The following is a 22,798-nucleotide window of genomic DNA, read 5'->3' as shown; positions in this document are numbered from 1 at the left end:
GATAATACCTCATAAGCATGACACAAAAGTTACAAATTATTTCATAAAATAATAAAATATGGAAAAACAATTTAATTTAACACCGATTAAGAAATCAACAAAAAAGAAATTTTTTTTATTTTTTTATTCTTCCTTCCAAACAACATACGACCTATTTGACATGCATGTCATGCAGCAGCAGGCTGTAGAAGGAGAAGATATCGACTACCAATCGATTCCATCACAACAGTACGTAATAATTGATTATGAATTAACTAGGTTTTTTTTTTTTTTTTTTTTTTTTTTTAAGAAGGACAATTGGTGGCAAGCAGCGGTTATCCACCTCTTCCAGGAAGAAGACTCACAGAGGCATTTCAGCCTTCTCCTAGCCACAAGTTTGGCTTCCACACTAACAGCGGGTTAACTGAGACCTCCCGTTTTTTATTTTAAAGAAGCTTCGTAATCCGTCATTTGTCACTGAGCCATGAACTCGTGGTTATTAAGTTCTAGAAAAATTGTTTTTGGAAACGTATTTGATGAAGGAAGCACTCTTCTTAACTTCCGCAGTATTTGTTTTGTCAGTTACCTCTCTCAGTGGTTTGTCAGCGAACCGAATGAGATTGTAGGCAACTCCACCGAGTATATATGGTGCCAACGAATGGACCTACAATATAAATCCATATTCCCTTGTCTGTGTGCATCACTATTGCTGGCCCTTGGCTCCGTGCAGGGTCCATCGATGCCCCTAAGACCGGTCTGCACCATGTCATATATATGTATTCAAGTACGTTCACTACAAGAAATCAAATAAATATGGGCAGTAATATTTGCCTCTAAAAACCCCCAATAGGTGCCAATATGTTGAAAAATTGCCCCTGGTAAAAAGGAGGGGCGGAAAGTAGATTCGCTCCTAAAAGAGCCGTTGCTATTGTTATTAGATGCAAAAAAATGTCAAATATCCGTCCCTATTATTTTTGTTGCCATGTTGGCAGGTTTTTATAAATACATATCATTACAGGCAGAAGCATCCGCCCTTAATACCTTCTAATTATGTAAAAATAATAAATCGAGTAGATAATTACATCCGCTCCTAATATTTTCAATTATACAAAAAAAAGTAAATCCACAATATAATAAATGCATTATCCATCCAAACGTTAGATATTGGTTTTGAATCATTCAAAATATTCAAACCCAGCATGATTCATCTTCTTCTTTCCAGATCTCAAAATCTTCTCCTTTTCCTTTCAGTTTCTCAAGCTTTGCAGATTAGATCTCTAAGTTCATCTTCTTATTTTGCAGCAGCACATGAGTCGTTCTCAATCAACAACTGTTCATAAACAAATACAAAACGAAAAAATAAAACGTAACGAACAACAAAGCCAAATTACAAAGTTTACTAATTTGTACGAACAAACAGAAAAATCAATCCTGAATTTCACAATCAATTAAACATATAAGAAAAATCAATAAACAAAGATTAATACAAGGGAATTACCTCTAAAATGAAAATTCTTGAGAACCTCTTTCTCCCTATCAATCAAATGATATATCTATTCCAAACTATTCATGAAATTCTCTTCCACTCTAAATTATTCAAAACCCCCTCAAGTATACCTGCAAAACAAAAAATTCAGGATGGAAAAAAAACTTCGATCAAACCAAATGAAACGAGTTTTATCTTCTCTCTAACAAACCTTTCATTCGGTCCTCTCGGAGTAGCAAAAAGAAAATAGCAACAAAAGATTATGAAGAATGAAAGAAAGAGAGGACGGGTTTAAATCTGCACAAGAGAAAGGGATGGGAAGAAAAATCAAGGAAAAAGGGGAAAATGATGAACTTTGCAGCAGTGGAAGAGGGAAAAGAGAAAAATGAGGGTAGTGGGTATGTATTGGAATTGGAGTTTAGATGGATTTTTTTTTCTTCTGGTAAATAGTAATATCCTTCATTTTTTAATTTTTTTTTGTAAAAATTAAATAGTAATTAAACATATCCGTCTTAAATATAATTTTTTTTAAATAAATAAGTACAAACATCCGCCTTTAATGAAAAAATAATTAAATTTAAATAATTATTAGTTGAATTAGGGGCTAATTGCATTCGCCTCTAATAGCTAAATTTAGTAAAGGCAGTTTTTTTCTGTCCCTAAAAGTGATAAAATTAGTAGAGGCGGTTTATTGTTTGTCGCTATTATTTTAATAGAGACAAATGCATGCTTTGGTCCCTAATGAATACTATTAGAGGCAAAAAAAAAAATTCTGCATCTAATATTACGCCCCTAATAATCACTTTTCCTGTAGTGGTTAGTTTTATATATCCAAACGTACAATATTATTGTATTTTATATGTGTGCTATATGTATATATGTACCTGGCAACGGGGACGTCCATAGTTATTGTCATTCCTACAGCAATTCCTGCCAATTCTGCAATCTGCATGCATGCATGCAGTGCGGATCGATATGTATACGTATGACCATATTAGGGATTAATTACTAACAGCTCTACTATCTGTGGCGATGCCTGAAATAACAAACATCCAGACAAAAGAGGCAATGATCTGCATGACCAAATATCGAACGTCTGGTCCAACTAGTTATGTTCCAAAATATGCCGCTTGGGGCACCCAAAACAAGGCATAAAGTCCCGCTTGCAAGGATGGATCCTAACTCATGCGCTGCATTATACAGAGGCAACTACAAATTATGCAATTGAATGCATGAATATATGACAAGAATTTAATCATGATTAATTAATTAATTGGGTGGAATAGTTTTTGATTAATTAATGCGTGTTTGGGTGGAAAATGGCGGAAGATGGTGAAGGTGATGGCCGGATTAAAGTGGGCACCGGAGATATGACCAATCGAATACACCATAACCATGAAATCCTCATGTAACTGAAATTCCTGGAACCATAACCATGACCACCCGAGATATTACCAAACTTGTACGAAAATTAGGGTTGAATTGCATTGCATTTTTCAATCAGTTTTCGACTTTTATTTTCGGGTTAGGGTTTGAACCAAAATGGGTCTGGCCCAGCTTACTCTGGGGCTCCGAAGTGCTACGTTCAGTCTTTTGTGTTCTTCAATTTGTTGCTAAAAATATTTGATATAATTAACAAACTCAGCCCGTGGTTTCAAACCCAATTTAACAATTTGGCTAGTATATATCTTCCATCCCACCACGCAGCTCAAATTTTGCATGCCTTAACGCATAAAAGATATTTTGTAATTTAATGTAATCGGTTCTTTCTTAGAAATCCTACTCTTTGAAGTCCTTGTGAGATATATAAAGGTGTTTACTCTATAAATAAAATCAACAAAGTCAATATTTTTTTACACGCTTACTTTGACTGTAGTTAGTTGAATGTTTGGGTAAAATTTTATCCTTGTTTGTGCAGGATCGAAAAAATTTATTATCATCCGCTTAATTTAGTTACAAACGAAATATATCTTTTTTTTCGGGGTATTGGAGTAGATTGTTTCATGTGTGAAGTTCAACGGCCACACGTGCTCCACGTTATTTTAGTTGTATTATCCACGTATTTGGCTTGAAAATTCGCCACACTTGAAGAGATATGTTGAGAATAAATCCCACATTAATGGGAGGAAGAACTTTTCATGAATTTATAAGTAAATTGAGTTACTATTTAAACACATGATAAATGTCTATAATGATGCACCATTTAAATGGATGATTCACTCTCTAAATACATGACAAATGTCTATCAAACGAATAATATGGTACGGTGCACTGGTTGCAAGAAAGTTTCATTTTCCGAGTTAGATATATCTATATACTATCGATGGTGGCTTTGTTCTTTCTTTAATTTTTTGAACATCATTGTATTATCATTGGATTGGATGAACAAAAGTCTCATTTACATGCAATGTCTCTCTCGATGGCCCTCAATAGTCTTCAACTGCAAGTCTGCAACCCTACCCTAATTAAACAAATAATGGTCCCAAAGCCGCAGCTGGTCCATCCCTCTGGCTTTCGTGTTCGTTTTTCACGCTACTCTAGACCACAGCAGCATGACCACCTCCTCCATTGCTCTCTCAGTCTTTTGATGATGCATTTTTGTTTCTTATTTATTTTCATCTGCACCACGCCTTTATTGTTTTGGTCCAAAAAACCTAGCCAATTCTCCAACTTGCACAACATTTCTTTTGATATCTCTCGATTCTTTTATATATGTATATATGTATGTATACACACACACACACACACACACACACTTATGTTACTGAAAATTTTCCACCTGAATAAATTTTGGTTATGAAATAGCTAGGGCGCATGTAATATTAAAAGGAACCGATTAAGTCACGCAGTACATAATCATAGTTTCATTATTCAGAAGATTTGATTTTGTATCATGAGGTGGTGTGCCTGCAGAACTTAGGACCAGAAGGGTAGCATGGCCCCCATGTATGCTCAAGAATGAAGCCACGCGCACAAGGACACTACCATATGTTCTTTATGGTGTACCCTACTCATCTCCAGTCCAACCTAATCACCCATTTATCTTTACATAAATTGACAATATTGCTAACATATTTTACGTACAATGGTGAATTCATCTATATTATTAAAGAGCATGCAGTAATTAACATCAGCAGTTTTGTGAGTCTAAATAACATTATTGTTAAAACAACTCGTTGAAAACCAGATCAATGAATGAGTAAATTTTTATATATGGACTGACGGCACTAATGTACGACTAAAGTTCGGAATAATCAGCAGCAAACGATCAATTAGTCATGCATTGCATATGCAGAGGCTTCTTCTTTAGCTGCAAAAAGAGAGAGAGAGATATATATATGTGTGTGTGTGTGTGTGTGTGTGTTACATTGAGATAAGTTCAAACTTGAAAAGGCCTGGCGTTTTAGGACCTTATAATTCAAGTGCTGCCATATCGGGGGGACTCTTAATTTATATACCTATATATATATATATATGTATATATATGTGTATATCTGTGTGGTTCGTGTCGCATTGGGGTCCATTCCCTTTTGTATCCAAAGAAAAGTTGTGACAACAAAGTCCAAAAGCCTCAGAGGAACTTGGTTCCCAAACAGTCCCTACCTTGCTTGGATTCTATATACATCTTTTTATCTACTGGCGTCAATGAGAAATTCTATCAGTCATAGATTGCAATGGCATGTTTGGCTGCAATCGCTGTTTGAAACAGTTTTAGCAAGCTCTCCAGGCTCCAGTTCCACATGAACAAAGTATGGAGATCCACATGAGCATGGACCCCGGCCACTCTGGTCATGTGTTTGAATACAAAATAATGTCAAATTATTGAGAGACGGGCCAAATGTCCACTCCATACAACTCCGATATTATCTATAACTTAGTAATTATCACTTGCACACCGATATTATTTCCAACTTGGTAATTATCACCTAACATTTCCAAATGCAACAAGTGAACAGATAGGGTTGAGGGTTATACATTAAATATTATTTGTATAAGATTAATTGATTTATTAACATGAAACCCTAGCATTTCCAAATGCCAGCAGTTAAAAGGTAAGGTAGGGCTTTATCTTAACCATTATTTATATATGATCAATCAATAGTTACTTGAATTTTGGCGATATTATTAGCCATTTAATCATTAGCAAGTAGTAGCTACTAAAACGGGATAGTGAGTTGAGACAGTGTCAATATTTCAAGAAAAGGGTCAGTACCTAACGAGTTTACATTGTAAATTGTCTTTCAACTAGCATTTTATCAAATACACAACATGACAGATATAAGACTTTATCACAAGACGTGTCTATGTAATTTGAAGTTTGAATATAAATCATGAATTGTTACATGATTGAGAAGAGAGTGAGGTAGACAACACAGTGCAGAAGTGGGGGTGAGAGCTCGCTGCTTAATTGCATTTGTTGGATTGTGGCTACAAGAGCATGTGAAAGCGAACCCATCTGCATGTCAAGGCTGAATCCGCCGTTTCGTAATTCGCCAGTTTGCAACCTCCAACCTCCAACATGCATGCATGCATGAGAGTATTTTTGCTCACCATCATAAACTATGGTGTATGCTCATCACTCTATTTATTACCGTTAGATGAGTTTGAATTTCGAGATTCATGTAGTGAATAGGCACAAATCTCAAAATTCAAACTCATCTACTGGTTATAAACTTATAAATAGGGTGGTGAGCATTACCACCACTTGAGGGTGGTCAGCAAAAATGCACTCATACATGCATGCATGACTGCCGTCGCTTTCGTTTTCTTATTGGCCGACTGATCGATCGTCGAGCATGTTGGTCTTTCTTCCCTTGTTCGTGATTCACTGCCTAATTTTTGTTCTTTGACTCCTTACTTTTTTTAATTTTTTACGGGGAAAATTAACACCTATCACTAGGTAGTGCGTGTGTTTCCTCCCAAAACTACATATACACCCTCCTTACTTCAAATCTTGGGTGGTTCCCCTTTGCCCTAATGCCTTATCCTAAAATTCACCTACTTGTCGATGGATTTTTCATCTAGTAACATTGATTAAATTAATTGGTAATTGAAATACCATCTTAAGTTATAAGTGGTGGATCATGTAACGAGAAATACTAAGCAGATTCTTTAAAAAGTTTGACTTTCTGTCACCTCACAGTTTAATGTCAATTCTCGTGCTAATATTATAAAATATTGTGATAAAAACTACATGGGATGACAGATAACCTATGGATAGTTCCATAAGCATTTCTTTTACCCTGATAGTTGAAAACTCTTCGTCAAGCTATTACGTCTTAAGTTTAAATCTTTTCATTCACGTTTAATATAAACTAATGTAAAATACCGATTATACTAAAAAAAAAATGCCCTTAACTTAATTGGCTCATTTATATACACACGAAAGCTAATGAAGTTCTATTTTGAAATTAGTCCCTTTAATCACAATTCTTTTTTGTCTTGGCAAATAAAATATGTCTATCTCCCTAATTACCAACAAGAGCCACTTTAACTCACATTTTTAACGTCATCGTGTACCATAAAATACCTACGGGCAGCAGTTGGATGAAGGATCTAATCAATCACCCAATTAAAATTCGAATTGATGTGAAGAATTATGAAACTGATGATCGATCACCACCGACTTTCTTGGAGGTGATCAGGATGATCATGTCCTCTGATCATTCTGTATGGATGACATATAGAGGTTGATTGGTACCCATCACGTCCTATCATTTTCGAACAAACATGCTTGCTTGACTACGTAAGGATAAGTAAGAACTTCTAATCAAAATTTCTCATGTTGAAATCACAAAATTGTCTTATATTTAGTACTGTTCATATTATGAATCACTATGTAAAGAACATTTCTGCAAAAAATAAATTAATATTAGGATGTTTAGTCAATCTATTATAGCAAATACATAGATGGTTCGTAGTGTTTTTACCAATTTCGTTCATCTGTTCACTAAAAGACATTAGTTTTAACTGATTTTTTTTGTAGAGACGATCTTTATTAAATGATTTATAACAGTTCTAATCATAAACACAAATTTTTATGAATCTGCATCGAACAATTTTGAGTAGGAACTCCTACTCATCCTTTGAGTAACCAAGTATTATTCATCATTTTCTCCTGAGGAAAAAAGTAAAATAAAAATAAGGAACTACTATTAGCACTTTAAAATTTTAATTTTACACTTTTTATAAGAGTTTTCTTTTTTAAACATAAAAAATTTGAAATGCACAATTATATTTTAGAGTACTAACAATATTTTAAAAATAAAAAACTAAAAAAATACAATTAAATTTAATTGTGTCGACCACCCCACCACTGCCTAGTGGGCCTAAATAAAAACTAAAAAGTAGGGTAGGGTTGTGGACTTCGTGACTTAGTGTGGCTGCATCAAAAGTGAAAAGCTAAAGAGTAATCTAAGCCTCAAACTATTTTCTTTTAACAAATAATAGTATTAATTGTTGGGAAAATGTGCTAAGCATCGTAATGAACTAGTAATAATAATATAATTCAAATTTACTTATGAAGATAATTGAACTTAAAACCTTCTACTTATAAGTGAAGAAGAATACCACTACTTTCTTTTAACAAACAATAGAATTAATTGTTGAGGAAACGTGCTAAGCATTATAATAGACTGGTAATAATAATATGGTTCAGATTTGCTTTTGGAGATAATCAAACTTAAGACCTTTACTTATAAATGAAGAAGAATATCATTAAACAGTAGTACTAAGTAGCAGTTTAAAACTACTTTTGACTTCTGCTTATCTACCTCCCTGCTTTTCTTTCTCTCACCTTTTTCTCTAGAAAGAAGAAGCAGCACCCCCTTCCCGACCACAAAGGCCTCCGCCTCCCCTGTGCCTAAACGTAAAGGATTCGTTCTCACCTTCACTTGATAGAAAGACAATGTGCCTTCGAGAAAAGCCTTTTGCTTGCTCAGTTGCTCTAACCCCAAGTGGTAAAAGTCTTCACAGAACAGTACCACAAGTTGCACTCATTGCTTAAAATATAGAAGAGGCATAAGTGGGGAATCGCATTGTTAGATACGATCTTCATCTTCAACTCTACTGCTCTCAAATATTTTGTTTTCTTAGTTTAGTTGAGAGCAGAAAGAACTCGTATGATTAAAGAAATAAATAAAAATTAATAAATCTAACGCAACAAAGCAAAGTGATTAATTAATAAATCATCTGCTTTTCTTCCTTGTTTTACTCTTCTGCGTTTGCTCCCTTCCAACAAGCTCTCACAAATTTAGACTAACTTTGGCCTTTCATGGGAGCATGATCCTTATAAACAGGGCTTTTCGTAATTACATAAAGTAAAAAAATCTATTAATTTGCTCCCCAAAACTTGGAATAGAACACCTTCAAACCTCGGCGGATTCTTCGTTGATCTTCATCGTACTTAATCTAGCTAGCTAAGCTTTTTCTCTACCGGAAAATCCTCGTCGATTTCAATGTGTGACACATTTTGAGTATATATGCGTGACCACACACATACAATTTGATCTCTCTTCTTTTTCCTAGCTTTGTGCATCCATCTGTGCTTCTGTGACACCAACAATTACAATCCCAGAAGAATATAGTAGACCAACGTAATAGGTAACGCTATCAACATTCCGAAAATAACCCTGCAAGAAATTATTTAATTGGTTAATATTATAAAATAAAATTAAGTTTGATTAAGATAAGAAGAGATTAAGCGCTAGATTAGAAGTGCTTTAAAAATGACAGAAAGCGCTTTGGTAAAAATGTTTTTAAAATCAATCCTTAGTAAAAATCCAAATGGATCATGAGAAAAGCACTTAAAGTGCTTTTAAAACTCAAAATCAATATCACCAAAAACACTTTCAGTCATTTTAACAACACTTTCAAACGAGAACTAAGTTTGAGATACAATGTTTCTACTTACGCAGTGCTAAGAATGGCTGGATGAACATTGTACTCCTTGGCAAAGACAAAGGGAACAACTCCTTGAGGAAGAGCAGCCTAGTTTGCGACACATGGATCAAATTTTTTTTAATAATTATCCCAATGTTAAGTGAAAAGAAAAGGAAAAAGTTGAAGGGCCTGATGGGTAATTTAAAAGTACCTGGACAATAGCTAAGTGGAGGAGGGTGCCCCGGAGGCCAACAGCAATGGAGGCGGCAGCCATAACGGCGGGGCCAGTGAGGAACCTTGCTGCCATTGCATATCCACCAACTGAGTTCCCACATGCTATTATCCTGGGTTGAAGTGCCATGAAAAGACCTGTCAATTTTATCATCAATACAACAATAAAATCATCAGTAACCCGTTATTCCCTTTGTTACAAATTAAATTTAAGTTACAAAGAGAAGGAAAGTCAAACGAGAAGTGCTAAAACCACCCGTGAATAGAAATATATTAACATAAACAAGTTTATTTATTTTCGTAAGAGACATAGATTCATTCTGAATCTCACTAATTTTATTGTCTACGACCCAAGGACTAGGCAATCCAGACAACTTAAATTGCATCCTACGATTTCCATTAACTTATTTTGCAGACTCACTTCACACAAACTAATGATTTCAAACTCTCTTTCACACAAACCAAAAGGTTCAATTTCCTAGTCCCATACTCCAGCCGGTTATTTCAAACTTTCAACTACATTCACTAATTTGGACCTAATTAAGCATCTGTCGTGAAAAATGTCCAATTATAGTGAACTCCTTAAACTGCAGCCTTCAACTTCTCTTTCTTGTGACCAAACAAACAGCTGTAAGAACCACTGGTTGGTTATGAGTCGTCAGAGTACTGCGTATCCACACCCATATAAACTTATCTGTATTTGAAATTATGCTATAACAAATGCATAAATGACTTGAAATATATTGTCACAACGTATTTCGGTTTACACTAAACAACAACATTCTGCCAATGTTTACTTGTATAAATTACTGAACCACGACTATTGTTCTAGGCGGTGCAATTTATTATTAGGAACTAGAGGCTCTGGGCAAAATGGTAGAGGAAAACCTAGAAAAACTTGAAAAAAGACTCTAAGAAAAGACATGGAATGCTTAAAGTTAACGGAAAACTTGGTGCAAAATCCAGCGTAGTGGCATTCTAAAATTCATGCAGCCAACCTCACTCATTGTAATAAAACATTGTTGGTGTGGTTGTTGTTACAGTTATCTAATTATGAATGTTGTATAAATACCGTGTAGTGCAAATAACAATTTTCTGAGTATTATCCAAGAAAAGAATACGAAGTTATTAATTTGAAAGAGTATGGTAATCAAGAAACATATAACTTACCTAAGCTGAACATAGCCATTCCAAGCCCAGCATCAGACAGTATGGAAATTGACTTTTCTACTATTTTTGGCATCCCCACATGCCACCTACAAATCAAATAATTCAAATCATAAATTTTAATGTTATTTAAGAATGTTTGTATCAAACATATCAAAAAACAAAAGTAATAAAACTGGATTAAGTTGTCTCACCGGAAAGCGATGAGAGCCCAGATGAGACCAATGAGGCTGGAATACGTGTTGGGATTGCGGATAAGCTTCCGCCAAACCATGATCAAGATCAGACGGGTCATAACGCTCGCCGGCGGCATTTGCCTTCCGCCCCTTGTGTGGAGCTCTGCAGTGGAGCTGGACGCCAGCTTATTAAGCCCTGTGGTTCCCTCTTTTTCCCTTTCAGCCTCCTCTACCTCGCCACCCCTCCCGCCAAAGCTGAACGCTTCCCCGCCGTACACCTCCGCCGTTGGCGCAGTCTCCGGAACTGCCACTGCACAAAGTAAAGAATATTAATTAAGAAAATGATAACATGTCAATTATTTTCGTTTATTTTATTCAGATTACGAACATTTTTTGTCGGGAAAATAAACGTTAGTTACCTTTGTTTTCTCCATTTTGGAGGTGATCAGCAACAAGCATTCTGATCTCCTTGGCGCCCCGATCGGACCGTCCAGATTCCTCGGCAGCACCGAAATTGGTCCCACCAAAAACATGGAGCCCACTGCCTTCAGAAACAGGGGAATCGCTGGAGCTCCAAACGAACATGTGGAGCTCTTTAGCATCGTGATGACTATTCGTTTTAGCAGCAGCACCATCCGAAACGGGTTGCGCTGCCACTTGCGGCTTCTGCTGCTGTTGAATTGTGTTGCTATTTTTAGCTGTCGGCGCCGAGAATTCAGGATTCGGGGCCGGGTACGATGCGGGTACCGTCTTAACGGTCTGAGCCGCGCAATTCTCCTCGAAATTGGAGGGCCGTGGAGTCGGACCGCGGGAGGACTGAACCGAATACAAGTCGGCAGGTCCGAAGTTGGAGTGGCGCGTGTTGAACCCATGAACCCCCATCATGGAGTACAAATCGGAGGGGTTAAAGTTGGAGCCTCGCGGGGTGGGATTTCGGGAGGAGCTCAGGCTGTAAATCTCCGCGCTGCTGAGGTTAGACTGCCGGGGCGTCATTTCAGAGAACGACCGCCTCGATGCGTTGGACTTCCGGACGTTGACGTGGAGCTTTCCGTCGTTACCGATTTCGGCATCGGTTTCCAAAAAATCCCTGCCGTCGAGCGAAACGACGTCGGAGTCGAGTTTAAAAGAGACGATGGAGGCGGCGGTCTCCGGAAACTGCTCCATGATTAAGAGCTTGGCCCCGCGGTACTCGAACAGGAAGAGGAGGAGAGTGTACCAGATGATGCACTGGACCACCACCAGCTGCACCATGAGGCTGCCGGATTCCGGGATTTTTTTGCCGTACATGGCGATTAACAGCGGAATCCCCATGACGAGAGTGTTGGGGAGGGTGGAGAGGGAGAAAATCGTAATCAGCCACTCTAGGCTGCCGTTGCGGGTGAAGTTGGTCCATAGGCTGAGGGCGAAGAGCATGATGATTTTCTGGAGGGTATCGGCGGCGACGAACCGGAAGTTCATGGTGTAGGGGTCGTTGGTGGAGATAAAGTGGAAGGAGAGCAAGGGGACAGCGAATATCGCGACGAAGCTGTTGATGCCGGAGCACTGGTCAGGGGAGAAGATCTTCCACCACCGGACGGAGCCGTAGGCTAATATCATCGCCACGTACAGCGGCACCACCGCCGTCAACACGTTGTAAAGGTCGTGCCACGAAATCATTTTTGACTGGCTGTTGGGAGTGCGCGTGAGTGAAACGGCGCCGTTGCTTAATTATTAGTCACACTTCCGGTGTTCAGATCTCGTGGTGGAGGTGGGATGGCATTTGGATGTGAGTTGGAGAAGAGGGGAGGGGGAAAATGGGAAGGAGAGGAAAACCGTTAGTTAACGAACTGGGAATTGGAAGTATACTTTGCGCAGCTGCTGTTGGCTGCGCTGTATCAGTGTGTTATCTCAGGTTCTGATATTGCTGATGAACCTAGAGAGAGAGAGAGAGAGGGAGAGAGAGAGTTTGAGAGTAGGGAGGGAGTGATTTTACAAGGGGGATTGAGTTGTAGTAACTTTGGGGGAATATTATATATAGGGCGACAGAGATAACGGAGTAGATAATGATAGTCGAGGAGTAGGATTCTCTTCTCCTAATCTCTCTTATTTCTTCTTATTCTACTTAAATAGTATCATTAAACTACGTAAACATCTTATATTGATTTTCTTATAGAGAAATAAGACAAAAAATAAAGTGTGTGACAAGGAGAGAGAAATAGGAAAAGAGAAAACCTTACTCCAAAGTCAAGATATACAGACGCATATGACATTTTAGGACAATAATAGAAAGTAATGATGATTATGCATTCTAGTATAGGTTTAATTCTAAGAAAATTAATGAAAATTGCTTAAAAATTTTGAGTTTTAATCAAAATGACAAAAATGTGTTGTAAGTGAATAATATAATGAGTGACTTTTTAAAGTAAAATTGTCATTTTTCGTTAAAATAAATAATACCATGAGTATTTTGTTAAAGCTCTCAGTCTAAGGAAAACTAAGGTCTTTTACATAACAACTAATAATTTCGCTTGCTAATAAATAATAATATCGATTTAAAATATATATATATATATATATATATATATATGTATGTATACACGGGTGCGCGTATATATGCCAATTTCTTTTTATAAATTTTTAGTTATAATAAGAAATTGATTAAGACAATTTAAATATTGTAAAGAGAGTAAGGACCACCAGAGGGTAGAGGGTGGAACCCTTGATGGAGGGGATAAACTAATGCTCTACTGTACCACTGGAAACATGAAATATGTACACATATACGTAATTTAGTTGCTTAAGATAATGTGTTTCTCTTTATATTTTTGTTCGACTCTTGTTTTTTTAATAGTACTTAAATAGATAATTATGTAAATGGATGGTTAAAGTGTAAGATTGGGGTACACAACAAATAATGTCGTATATAAAATGTGAAGAACAAATGAATCAATATTATATTACTAGAAAATTGAAAGTCTTCTAGAATCAATACTATTATGCTTCTTAAAATAAAAGTGTGAACAACAAATGATATTAATCGAGGGCAAGTTTGTTTGTGTTTAAATTAGGAGTTTTGCTCGACCATGTCCGCAAAATTTTATATTTTATACCAATTTTTTTGTCTGTTTATTTTCAATATATATAAAGATATTTTGGGGGGTACCAAGCATCAACACATGCAAAAAATGAGTGTAGAGAATATGAGAATGTTTTGTTAGATGTGTGGGTACACGAGAAATGACAGGATTAACGAGGATATCCAAGGCCAATTAGGAGTGGTTGCAATTGAAGGTAATGAAAAAAAAAAAAATCGGTTAAGGTGGTTTGGACATGTGAAACGAAGACCTATATATGCTCTGGTTAGAAAATGAGCTTATGAGACAAATGTCAGTGCAAAAAAGGTAGATCGATGAAGACCAAGGAACATTTGAAAAGATACTTTAAGAAAAAACATTGAGTACTTGGAGCTAACAAAAAACTTGATGTAAAATTGAGTGCAGTGTTGTTCTACAATTTATACGGCAGACCTCACTTAGTGAAATAAAGCAGCGTCGTTGTATGTAGGAGCATCTTTTGACTTCCAACGTGCAAGTGATTTCAAAGCTTTCGCTATCTTAAACGTACATTAACGTTATGATGACGCACAAGGGCGGGTGTGGAAGTGTATACGGCGGAGGAGGGAGAAAGGTGATCGTGAAATATATGTTTGTAGTTGGGTACGTGGTTCCAAGGGCATTGGGGCCGGCGGGAGGCGGGACAGGAGAGTGTGAGGGGTGGGTTTGGAATTGACCAACTGATATCTTTAGCTTAACCCAACATGGGTTCGCTACATGCCGGAAAAGACAAGGGAGAAGAAGCACTGCAGGAAACCTTCAACGTCGGTTTTTTCTGGGCAATAAGTTCGATGGAAACGTCCTAGTTTTTGGACATTGAAAATTAACTGTGATGGGGCATGGCGTGGGAAATCGATGTTAGGTGACTATGGGTGGGTGGTGCAAGATTTTGCGGAACTTTTGCAGATGGCTGGTGGCGTGGGAGGAGAGTTTTTCAATGGTGCAGCTATGGTGGAAGCGGCTGCAATTCGTGCAGCTTTGGTGATGTGTAGGGACATGCATTATGAGATGGTAGAGATTAGAGTATGATGCTCTATCTCTTACCAACATGATAAATGGGGAATGCACAATTGATGCAAATTTGAAATGCTTCATTTTTGATATTCAGAATTTGGCGTCTCAGATTAGGGAGATGAAGTTTATGTATGTTCAACGGAGTGGCAACCTTGCTACTCATGCAGTGGCTTCCTATGCTACCTCGTGTGGTGGTTCGTTCATGTGGGATGCTTATGATCCTAAATTTCTTTTTAATATTCTTGCAGAAAATGTAAATGTTTCTATTAGAATTTAATAAAATTTATCCTTTGACAAAAAAAAAAAAAAAAAAAAAAATGAAAAAAACATGGGTTTGCACACATGGCTTCATTCGTGCGGACAGTCTTCCATCTTCTTTCCATATCAATCGACTTTCTGGTTTCTCTGTTCCTGGTTCTGGTTACACTTGTCTTTCAAAGTTAGAGAAAGGTGTTGTGAATTCAAAAAGTTCATCCAATTTTATGAAAATGACTTGCATGAAACTAGATGTACAGGGACGATGTCTCAAATCATGTGAAGATAAGTAAAAGAATATGCCTTGGTGTTGATCCAAAGTCTACCCTGGCAGGTTTACCTTATGAACTAGGCAATAGTAAGATACCAAACTTGTGGATTGCCGTTAAAGGTGGCAAAATCTGTTCGGTTTCAAACAAAAGTGTAAGAATCAATCACAGCATCACTGAACTTTGGCAAAGACTTCGCAATTCAATCAAAAACTGATTGGTCATCACATTTTGACCATCACATCCTAAAACATTTACCCAACGAATTTCAATTAAGTTGCATGTATATATCCTCATTCATTTGGTCCATCCAATCATGCTCTTCCACTTAGCAAGAGCTTCTAACTTGTAATCAAGGTACATCTCTTTTTCTTTCATCACGTGCTTTCGTGTTGAAAAATGTAGAAAGTCTTATATTTGAAAATTGGTAGAACTAAACATAGTTTATGCTAAATAGTTATGTTGAAGCCTTTTTAGGATAAAAACCCTATACATGCCAAACTATACGAGTGAATACATATGTTGAGAATCACATCGGTACTGCTACCTAGCTTACTATTTTTTTTTATAGAACTCCAACATATGTTGGGTAGGCAAATCACTACAAGGTGGCCTAGTGGTTGGGGACGAATCGAGACCCGTATTACACAAGGCATGTTTGAAGTTCGATCCCTAACGTTGGTGGTGGTCAAGTGAGACTGAAATGCTTTATTAGTCTTTTCGGTTCTCAAAATAATGGACTGCCATGGGTAGGCTAGCAGGCAATACCTTCCCTATTAAACATTATTGTTTGAGCAAAACATTTGTTCTTGGGTCCAATCAGACCAACCCATTTTATGATGTAAGAGATAGAGTTCTTCAAGATTTTATGTTATACCTCATGAACTTCCCACCACCGTTTATTCCCTTCTCTGTAATCTACATGTATACGATCATCCAAATCATTAGCTGATCAACCTCTCTTTCTTTCCTTAATTTCGCGCTCTTATATCGCCATTAACTTAAACTCAATTAATCGAACATTTTGGCAATTGGTTAATTTATTCATCGTCTTATTTAATTGATTGATTAGCTAATGACAAAATTGAAAATCAAAGTATTTTCGATGGTAAAGTGACGTAAAGGTTTTGTTCTACGCAAACCCGAGACTGACTAATTATTTTGGAAGCAGCACATATTAACACGTCAATGCGAATAAGACCTCATCTACAGTGGCGGTTTTGGGCATGTGCAATAGGTGTTCTTGCACAGGGTTCCCAATCCTGTTAAAGGACTCCTAAAAGATGATGTCATTTTTCAGAAATTTTTTAGGTTCTTCATGTAAAGAAAGGAAATAGGGCCTCCACATGCATAAGAAGAATCATTTTTATGTTTTTAGTTTGGACTAGGGCTTTGCAATTAATTGTGTTTTTATTTTATTTTTCATGATGTTTGTTGATTTCAATGATAAGTCAGAAGCAAATCCACTACTTAGAAGTTAGAACCCTTATTAATACATAGACATATAAAATAGTTGTGTAGCATGAGTTTTTATACAAATTAAGGTCCATTTACTATATATTCCGCACAAAGTCCCTAAAATCTCCAAGCCGGCCTTGCTTATATACATTAATGCTTCACAGGGTCATATCATGCTAATTAACTAAATAGTATATAGTGTGCTTTAATTTAGCCGCCATATAAGAATTTTTTTAGTTGCAAAAAGATATTAAATCTTCGTATAAGACCATATTCCCTTTGAATATTCTCCATTCTTTATGACATCTTCCCTCAAACAGCTTCCTTAATTTGGTGACACTTTTAATTTTTTAAACACTACTAATCTTTCACTATCATATGGAGGAGAACTCAATTCAACAATTAAGATAATACGAGTATTATCATTTAGTACTATGATCTAGTGGTATTTCTTTTCATTTGTAAGTGAGAGGTCTTAACTTAAGTTCAATTATCGTCAAATGCGAGTTTGAACCACATTGTTAATAGTCCACTGTATAGCTAAGCCCACCCCCTCCTCCTTAGTATAAATAATATCGTTTGTTAAAAAAAAATTAAAAAAAAAAGAAGATAATATGAGTATTTAATTAACAATAAAATTATTTGCACACAAAACTAACAACTTGTAATATAGTTGAGTTATACCATTTTATGTGGGTCTCTCACTTTTATTTGAGAGTATGTTAATAAGTGTTTCAGTTTTGTGTTTAAATAGCATCACCTTTTAATTAAACAATAAAATTATTTTTGACACACTTGCTGTCACACTCTTTAATATAGGTGAGTGCTACCACTGTTATAGTATTAGAGAGTGTGTTAGTTTTAAGTATCCAAATAGCATCACGCCTGGATGAAACAATAAAATTATTTTGACATACAAATTGGCACATTTGCTAAGTATCCAAATAGCATCACGCCTGGATGAAACAATAAAATTATTTTGACACACAAATTGGCACATTTGCTGACACATTCTTTACATTTTTCTAATAGAAGTGAACGCCACTATTATATTTTAGATTTACATATACTAAAAGGTGTCCTTAAGTGCGTTAATTTTGTGCATCAAAATTAATAGCATCATTGGTAAGTAAATGAGGAATCAAAGATGTAACGCGAGAGTACAATTATTAGGGTTAAAGAGGAGATGATTGAGATGTGAAGGGGGCCAGAGAGAAAGGCAATATCATCTTTTGCAGGGGTCTAAAAGATGAATGGTTCGAAGTGGCTCTCTCCTTTTGTGCAGTTAGAGAAACCTGTGAATCACAGAAGTAAGCATGTCGGGCCATTGGACCTCCTCCACAACCCATGCTAGCTCATGAGTTATCGCCATGCTGCTGGAGGCTCAACCTCATCATCTTCCCTTTCCTGTTGCCAACATGCCAGCCACACACAATATGCATGCTCTTCTATACGAGAAGGACTTACCTACACAAATTACATCGTTGTAATAGTATCATAAACTAATAACGTCATGTTATTTAATTTTTCTTTTCATGACACTTCATTATTAGTTTAGATTGATGATACAGTTGTGTATACAATGCAGGTAAATCTCTTTTAAGAGTACATCTAAAAAGTTCATCATGATTATATATGTTCTTGAACTATCTCTAAGTTGTGGTCTTAAAGTCATAATTTAGTATAAAGTTTGATCATATAGCCTGCATCATTTGACCCAAATGGATGATGTATTGTCAATTTGGCAATAATTACACTCCTTTTTCTAATACTTCTTCACTTTCTAACCCTAAAGGGTGCAGATTTTAAACCCCACTAAAGTTATCTCGTACTTAAAAAGAAGCTTGCATGCCACAACTTGGAGTGGTGTATTCAATCGAGAATTTGAAAGATTTTAATTGATTTACAAATTCATAGATTTTTATGGAGTTTAATTGATTTATAGATATTTCATATAAAATTTTGATTTAATTCCCTCGAAATCTCATGGGAGAGATGAGATTTGTGGATGCTTAGAATACACTATGAAATCTCTCTAATTCTCTCTAATTCCTTAACTTTTTCAAATTCTTTAAAATTAATTTCTAATTGAATACACCTGGTATGTTATAAACTTCTTTAAAATCCTAATTGAATACACCCGAATTTATAAAGATTTTAATAAACTATCTTAAAATCCTGATTAAATACACCTTGAATCTCAAAGAATCACTTATAATTATGATTGAATACCCCTAGGTTCATTAAAAAGAATTAAAACCCATCAAAATATCAATTGAATACATCCCCTTAATCATGAATCTAGGACCATGACTTGTGGAGGTCGTTGTTTAGGCTTTCCAAAACAATTAATTTATATGGTAGGGTTTGAGACACCAGATTTGTATTATCGACTTAAGAGCAGTTCCAGCGGAGGTGGAATAGCCCAGCACCCTGTCCAAGTGCTCTAGCCCGCAAAACAGCCTGGCACCCAGCCCAAGCCAGGCAACAGACCAGCCCATTTCGGACAGACCCAGAAGCCGCCCTATTTGGCTAGCACGTGCATAACACTCGTGACTGGGCGCGAGTAGGAGACAAGGGTGCAGGCGGCGGGGCCCGCTTGTCAGCCCACTTGTGTTTACCCAGATGAGGGCTACGTGGCCCTCCTCAGAGTCGTCGGATTTCCAACGGCTAGTTTTTGTAGGCCGTTGGATTTCCAACGGTAAAAAAAATTTAAATTTGACTTTTAAAATGGACCGTCCGTTCATAGATCAACAGTCCATGTTTTTTTCACCAAAAAAAAAAAGGCCCAACGGTCAGAATTTTGATCGTTGGCCACGTGGCAGCTCGTTGGCTGTTGGATTTGAATATTTTTCAAATCCAGCGGTCCAGATTAATTGACAACATTAAAATTTATTAAAAATTATGAATTTTTTTTAAAAAAATACAAAAAAATTTTAAAAAATTAAAATTTTTTTTTCTATAAATACCTAACCTTCATCTTCCACCTTACACCACATTTCAATATTTTCTACACTTTCTACATTTGAATATTTTGTACACTTTGAGAGAAAAAAATGACTTCGTGGAAGCTCATTGAAGATATTACGTTGTGTGAATGTTGGGTTCACACTACTCATGACCCGATTACGGGTAATGAGATGGATAAGCGAGAAATGTGGAGTAAAATTACAAAAGCGTTTTGCGATGTACATGGAAAAGATGCCAGATCTAGTCAAGGTCTTCAAGGTCGTTGGAAAAAACTCAACGCATCCTTTACTTATTGGAAAAATGCCATCTCTCATGCTTCCGGTAATCTGCGTAATGGGACAAGTTATCAGGTAACAATATTTTTATTTATTTATATGCATTCCACCCACATCAATATTTTAATTTATTTAATTTCTTATGCAATTTTTATGTAATTTCTTATGCAATTTTTATGTAATTTCTTATGTAATTTATATGCATTCCACGCGCATCAATATTTTAATTTATTTATTTGTGTTACACGCGTATTTTTTAATACTATCTTATCCCACATTTTTATAGACACTACAAGTACAAGCATTCTACAATGCAAAGAACCATAACAAATCATTCAACAAATGGGAATGTTGGCAAATTGTCAAAGATTGCCCTAGATACAAAATTGTGGCAACCGGTCTAGAAGTTGTCATGCAAGGTATGGGTCTACACAGTTCGCCAGAAGCAGACATGGCCGAACAAGAAGCCAACACATTTGAAGACACAGAAGGGACGCCTGAAGAAGTGTCGGAGACCCAACCAACTAGTCAGTCCCTCAGGCCTCAAGGTAAAAATGCATCAAAGAAAAAAGGTAGTTCTTCCAAAAATGACTATACTAAATATATGGAGGAACTTGCTCGCCAAGGTGAACTGAACATGGCGTGGGAAAAGGCTAGAGATGAGGAAAAAGCTACTGCTATGGCAGCAATAATAGCAGCTACTGAGGCTCGTGATGCGGCGGCTGAGAGACAAAGAGAAATAGTTAATCGAGAGAACGAGATGATTAGAGAAGCACTTCATCGAGAGAATGAGATTCTTAGAGAAGAAAGGATGGCTCAAGCAGATCGTGACATTATGAACAAGTCTCTAGTAGGACTGTCTCCGAATTCAAAATATTTTTGGACATCGGAAAAAAGAGATGTCGTGCGAAGGAGGCATGCAAGAGATGCCGAAACAAGTCAAGAGGGTTCTAGCTACAGAAATCCTAGCACCACATATCCTAACTCCACAGACTTTGTATAATTTCATATTTATTTGTACTACTTTATTTAATTTGTTATGTAATTTCTTATTTATTTTTAGAACTTTATTTAATTTCTTATGTAAATTCGTATTTATTTGTACTACTTTATTTAATTTGTTATGTAATTTCTTAACATTTTTAGAACTTTATTTAATTTCTTATGTAATTTCTTATTTATTTTTAGAACTTTATTTAATTTCTTATGTAATTTCGTATTTATTTGTACTACTTTATTTAATTTGTTATGTAATTTCTTACATTTTTAGAACTTTATTTAATTTCTTATTTATTTTTAGAACTTTATTTTATTTTTTATGTAATTTTTGTACTTTATTTAAACACATCAAATAAGATTACATAAACTCACCAAATAACTTTTAAAAAAAACACCAAATAAAATTACATAACCTCACCATATAAACTTTAAAAAAAAAAAAAAACACACTAAATAAGATTACTTAAAAAACAATACACTTTATTCTTCAACCACAAGCCTTATTTTAATTATCTTCGCCTTTGTGCAATCCCCACTGGTGGTCAATCAAGTCATTCTGGTGGGTTATGTGCCAGTATGGCTCTTGCAATGAAGTGTACCGTTGACCGATCAATTCATTGTAACGTCCATCCCGTTCCAACGACTCGTGTTGCACGGGATCTTCGGTTTGGTCATGAGCATAGTAGATTTGTGTTCTTGAGTTGTTCATCGGATCTGGCTCGTATTCATCGACAGCATCATAATCATACTCGTCTTCAACAATCATGTTATGGAGAATAATACACGTCATCATGATGGATCGAAGAGCCTCGACATCAAACATTCTAGCTGCAGCCCTGACAATCGCCCAACGAGCTTGCAGGATACCAAAACAACGCTCGACATCCTTCCTACACCCCTCTTGACACTTTGCGAAGTGTTTTTCCTTTTCACTCTGTGGATGTGGCACTGTTTTGACAAATGTTGACCACCTTGGGTAAATGCCATCTGCAAAGTAGTATGGTCCCTCATATTTATTACCATTAACCCAATATGTGCATCTCGGCCCATTTCCTTGTAACAGTTCGTCAAACATTGGAGATTGGGCAAGGTCATTTAGGTCATTCTGAGCTCCTGGAACACCAAAAAAAAGCATGCCAAATCCATGTATCAAATGAAGCCACCGCTTCCAAAATGATGTTTTTGGCTCCTTTTCTGTCGCCATAAGCTCCTTGCCATGCACTTGAACAGTTTTTCCAAGTCCAGTGCATGCATTCGATGCTTCCAATCATGCCAAGGAAGCCTCACATCTCACCCTTCCTTAGAAGCCTTCGCATGTCCCTTGGCGTGGGTTTCCGAAGGTACTCATTGGTGTAGAGGGCTTCAATTGCAGAGCAAAACCACATCAGGGACTCCAGAACAGTTGTTTTTCCCATCCTTACTATCTCATCTACTTAATCTGCAGATGCTCCATATGCAAGCATTCGCAAGGCAGTCGTAATTTTTTGCTCAGGAAGAAGACCTAGAACATGAAAAGCATCCTCTTTTTGCACAAAATATGGATCAT

General features: G+C 36.5%; 2 protein-coding genes, 1 long non-coding RNA gene and 1 pseudogene across 3 annotated transcripts; 1 reads left to right on the top strand and 3 right to left on the bottom strand.

Annotated features, from left to right (window-relative positions):
• Positions 1–167: 167 nt before the first annotated feature.
• LOC137731228 (putative aquaporin NIP-type) lies at positions 168–2,862 on the bottom strand (annotated as a pseudogene).
• On the bottom strand, positions 989–1,858 carry LOC137730644 (uncharacterized). The gene is made up of 3 exons (XR_011068199.2): positions 1,677–1,858; positions 1,478–1,596; positions 989–1,309 (listed from the first exon to the last, which is right to left on the bottom strand). It is a non-coding gene; the product is annotated as an uncharacterized LOC137730644 (long non-coding RNA).
• A 5,757-nt stretch (positions 2,863–8,619) lies between the features above and the next one.
• On the bottom strand, positions 8,620–12,933 carry PIN4 (Auxin efflux carrier family protein). The gene is made up of 6 exons (XM_068471220.2): positions 11,340–12,933; positions 10,939–11,230; positions 10,748–10,833; positions 9,558–9,715; positions 9,378–9,454; positions 8,620–9,096 (listed from the first exon to the last, which is right to left on the bottom strand). Exons 1-6 carry the CDS (start codon positions 12,574–12,576, stop codon positions 9,030–9,032), a joined length of 1,917 nt encoding a protein of 638 aa, XP_068327321.1. The 5' UTR covers positions 12,577–12,933; the 3' UTR covers positions 8,620–9,029.
• Positions 12,934–20,064: 7,131 nt separating this feature from the next.
• LOC148689804 (uncharacterized) lies at positions 20,065–21,256 on the top strand. The gene is made up of 2 exons (XM_088687391.1): positions 20,065–20,328; positions 20,540–21,256. Exons 1-2 carry the CDS (start codon positions 20,065–20,067, stop codon positions 21,254–21,256), a joined length of 981 nt encoding a protein of 326 aa, XP_088543517.1.
• Positions 21,257–22,798: the final 1,542 nt, after the last annotated feature.

Source organism: Pyrus communis, chromosome 16 (assembly GCF_041283825.1).
Source record: "Pyrus communis isolate YQ-2024b chromosome 16, ASM4128382v1, whole genome shotgun sequence".
Lineage (NCBI taxonomy): Eukaryota > Viridiplantae > Streptophyta > Magnoliopsida > Rosales > Rosaceae > Pyrus > Pyrus communis.
The sequence above is the reverse complement of the archived record's forward strand: the minus strand, read 5'-3'. Positions and strand labels throughout refer to the sequence as shown.